At 48.9% G+C, this 4,504-nt stretch overlaps 1 protein-coding gene across 1 annotated transcript in view; it reads left to right on the top strand.

Annotated features, from left to right (window-relative positions):
- NLRP5 (NLR family, pyrin domain containing 5) overlaps nt 1-4,504 on the top strand; it is an 87,997-nt gene that overhangs the window by 39,194 nt on the left and 44,299 nt on the right. The window contains 2 exon segments of the mRNA XM_011997035.1: nt 2,219-2,389; nt 3,147-3,314. Coding sequence (XP_011852425.1) covers nt 2,219-2,389; nt 3,147-3,314 — 339 coding nt within the window.

Genomic DNA, 4,504 nt, shown 5'->3' on the forward strand with positions numbered 1-4,504 from the left:
TTTTTTGAGACGGAGTCTTGCTCTGTCACCCAGGCTGGAATGCAGTGGCAAGATCTTGGCTCACTGCAATATCTGCCTCCTGGGTAGCTGGAATACAGTTGCCCACCACCACACCCGGCTAACTTTTGTATTTTTAGTAGAGACGGGGTTTCACCATGTTGGTCAGGCTGGTCTCAAACTCCTGACCTTGTGATCCTCCCGCCTCAGCCTCCCAAAGTGCTGGGATGACAGGCGTGAGCCACCGCGCCCGGCCTCTGTTTCTTTTATTCTTCAGGGCAAACCCATGAAGTTAGCTCCCTGTTCACACACGTGGGAAGGTACAAACTCAGACAGGAGATGATTGCCAGTGGACGGGAGACTAATGGCTCCAATTTTTAGGTGGACAATACAATATTAACTACAGGCACGACATTGTACAGCAGATCTCTAGAACTTTTTCATCTCACATAACTGACACTTCACAGCCATGGAACAATAATCTCCATCTCCCCGGCTCTCCAGTCACCTGGCAGCCTCCATTCTACTTTCTGTAATTTTAGATATTTCAAAGTAGAATCATGAGCCGAGTGTGGTGGTGGTTCACACCTGTCATCCCAGCACTTTGGGAGGCCGAGGCAGGCAGATCACCTGAGGTCAGGAGTTCGAGACCGGCCTGACCAACATGGTGAAACCCCGTCTCTACTGAAAATACAGAAGTTGGCTGGGCGTGGTGGGCACCTGTAATCTCAGCTACTTGGGAGGCTGAGGCAGGAAAATCACTTGAACTTGGGAGGCAGAGGTTGCAGTGAGCCAAGATCATGCCACTGCACTCCAGCCCGGGCGACAGAGACTCTGTCTCCAAAACAAAGTAGAATCATGCAGTATTTTTCCTTCTGTGACTGGTATAGCTCACCTAACACAGTATCCTCCAGGTTCATCCACACTGTCAAAAACGGTAGAATGTCTTCCTTTAAGGATCAGTAATACTCTGTTTACGTATGTATAGCATGTTTTTGTTTTTTTGTTTTTGTTTTTTTGAGATGGAATTTCCCTCTTGTTGCCCAGGCTGGAGTGCAATGGCGCGGTCTCGGCCCACTGCAACCTCTGCCTCCCAGGTGCAAGCGAATCTCCTGCCTCAGCCTCCCGAGGAGCTGGGATTACACGCATGAACCACCACGCCTGGCTAATTTTGTATTTTTAGTAGAGACGGGGTTTCTCCACGTAGAAGCTGGTCTCCAACTCCTGACCTCAGGTGATCTGCCCGCCTCGGCCTCACAAAGTGCTGAGATTACAGGCGTGAGCCACTGCGCCTGGCCGTATCACATGTTGTTTATCTGTTCATCCATGGATGGACATGTAAGTTTTCCACATCTGAGCTGTTATGAATAATGTCAGAGTGAGCGTGGGAGACCAAATACCTCTTCTGCATCCTGATCTCAGTTCTTCTGGGCTTACACCCAGAGGTAGGATTGCTAGGTCCTACAGTAGCTCTATTTTAATATTTTTTAAGGAACCTCTGTACTGTTTTCCAAAGCTGTTGCACAGTTTTACGTTCAAGTGGAGCTGGAATTGAAGCAAAGACCTGATGCAGGGCCAGGCACGGTGGCTCACACCTGTAATCTCAGCACTTTGGGAGGCCGAGGCAGGGGCAGGTCATGAGATCAGGAGTTTGAGACCAGTCTGGCCAACATGGTGAAACCCCATCTCTATTAAAAGTGCAAAAATTAGCTGCATATGGTGGAGGGCGCCTGTAGTCCCAGCTACTCGGGAGGCTGAGGCAGGAGAATCGCTTGAACCCGGGAGGCAGAAGTTGCAGTGAGCTGAGATCACGCCACTGCACTGCAGCCTGGTGACAGAGTGAGACTCCATCTCAAAAAAAAAAAAAAACAAAAGATCTGACTCAGAAGCTGGCGGTTCCTAGTCATGCCTGCATACCCCCTCGGGTATCAATATATCCAGGAGGCAGGGTGGACGCAGGGCTAGTCGTGCAAAGCGTGATGGCAGCCGCTAAGTTGCCTCAGAGTCTCTAAAGCTGCCCCAGTCTCACCTCGATAGCTCAGTCCCTCTCCTCCGACATGTTGCCACGATTGTTCACCTTAAACTCCATCCCACAAGCCCATATTTCTGTCCCCCACAACATAGGACGTGCCTCGATAGCTCTGTCCCTCTCCGACATGTTACCACAATTGCTCATATTAAACTCCATCCCACGAGCCCCTGTTTCTATCCCCTGATGTAGGATGCGGGGTAAGACCCTCATGGAGGATCAGTGGGAAGATTTCTGCTCTGTGCTCAGCACCCACCCCCACCTGCGGCAGCTGGACCTGGGCAGCAGCATCCTGACAGAGCGGGCCATGAAGACCCTGTGTGCCAAGCTGAGGCATCCCACCTGCAAGATACAGACCCTGAGGTAAGGCTGCCCACCCCCTACGAGAGAATCACGTCCCATGACGCTGTCCCAGCTCTCCCCTACCTCCTGAGAGGAGACCCATCTGAAACCCCTCAAGCTCAGCCTGAGGGCATCAGTGCCACCCAAGGTGTAGGAACCAAGTTCCCAAAAGCACAAAGTGGGGAGTTGCTAAAGACCTTGTGATCGGCCGGGCGCAGTGGCTCACGCCTGTAATCCCAGCATTTTGGGAGGCTGAGGCGGGAGGATCACAAGGTTAGGAGTTCGAGACCAGCCCGGCCAACATGGTGAAACCCCAGCTCTACTAAAAATACAAAAAAAAATTAGTATGGCATGGTGGTACGTGCCTGTAATTCCAGCTACTTGAGAGGCTGAGGCAGGGGAATTGATTGAACCAGGGAGGTGGAGGTTACAGTGAGCCAAAATCGCGCCACTGCACTCCAGCCTGGGCAACAGAGCGAGACTCTATCTCAAAAAAAAAAACAAACAAAAACCTTGTGGTGTTACTGAAGCAGGTTCCTTGACACCAGGTTTGGACGGGTTTGGATGGATTAAACTCTTCAAGGCAGGGATTGCTAATACTGCTTCATACGCTATTCCCAGTAGCTGGCCCATCACAGGCACTCAGGTATTCGTTGCTTTACAAGGAAATACAATTAGAAATTTGCAAGTTAGAATGGGAGAAGGATGGGAAGATAAATGAGGTCACAACAAAACGTCACCAGTGTCACATGCATCTCCCCTTTCCCGTCTCCTGCAGGTTTAGGAACGCGCAGATTGCCTCTGGTCTGCAGCACCTCTGGAGAACCCTCATTGCCAACCGTAACCTAAGATCCCTCAATTTGGGAGGCACCCACCTGAAGGAAGAGGATGTAAGGATGGCGTGTGAAGCCTTAAAACACCCAAAATGTTTGTTGGAGTCTTTGAGGTGCGTCTCTGGCAGGGCTTTTGCCTTTTGTTTCTTCGTTTTTACTTTTGCTTGAAATGATTACAGAAAGAGGCAAAAATTAAAGAGCCGCAAAGATGAAAAAGTTTTGGTGATGGATGGTGGTGATGGTTGCAGGAGTTTAATGCCACTGAATTGCACACCTAAATAATTAAAATAGTCCATTTTCAATTATAAATGCTTTATCACAATAAAAAAAAAAACTCAGTTTCATTTAAAAATTTTTATGCTTGGGAGGCCGAGGCGGGGGCGGATCACAAGGTCAAGAGATCAAGACCATCCTGGCTAACACAGTGAAACCTCGTCTCTACTAAAAATACAAAAAAAAATTAGCCAGGCGTGGTGGTGGGCGCCTGTAGTCCCAGCTAATCGGGAGACTGAGGCAGGAGAATGGCCTGAACCTGGGAAGCAGAGCTTGCAGTGAGCCGAGAGGGCGCCACTGCACTCCAGCCTGGGTGATAGAGCGAGATTCCATCTCAAAAGAAAAAGAAAAAGAAAAAAATTATGCAGAGGCAAGGTCTCGTTTGGTTGCCCAGTCTGGTCTTTTTTTTTTTTTTTTGAGATGGAGTCGCTCTGTTGCCCAGGCTGAGTGCAGTGGTAAGATCCTAGTTCACTGCAGCAGATTGCCTCTGGTCTGCAGCACCTCTGGAGAACCCTCATTGCCAACCGTAACCTAAGATCCCTCAATTTGGGAGGCACCCACCTGAAAGAAGAGGATGTAAGGATGGCGTGTGAAGCCTTAAAACACCCAAAATGTTTGTTGGAGTCTTTGAGGTGCGTCTCTGGTAGGGCTTTTGCCTTTTGTTTCTTCGTTTTTACTTTTGCTTGAAATGATTACAGAAAGAGGCAAAAATTAAATAGCTGAAAAAGTTTTGGTGGTGGATGGGGGTGATGGTTGCAGGAGTTTAATGCCACTGAGTTGCACACCTAAATAATTAAAATAGTCTATTTTTGGTTATAAATGCTTTATCACAATAAAAAAAAAACTCAGTTTCCTTTAAAAATTTTTATGCTTGGGAGGCCGAGGCGGGGGCGGATCACAAGGTCAAGAGATTGAGACCATCCTGGCTAACACGGTGAAACCTCGTCTCTACTAAAAATACAAAAAAAAAAATTAGCCGGGCGTGGTGGCGGGCGCCTGTAGTCCCAGCTACTCGGGAGGCTGAGGCAGG

Source organism: Mandrillus leucophaeus, unplaced genomic scaffold (assembly GCF_000951045.1).
Source record: "Mandrillus leucophaeus isolate KB7577 unplaced genomic scaffold, Mleu.le_1.0 Scaffold53, whole genome shotgun sequence".
Classification (NCBI taxonomy): Eukaryota; Metazoa; Chordata; class Mammalia; order Primates; family Cercopithecidae; genus Mandrillus; species Mandrillus leucophaeus.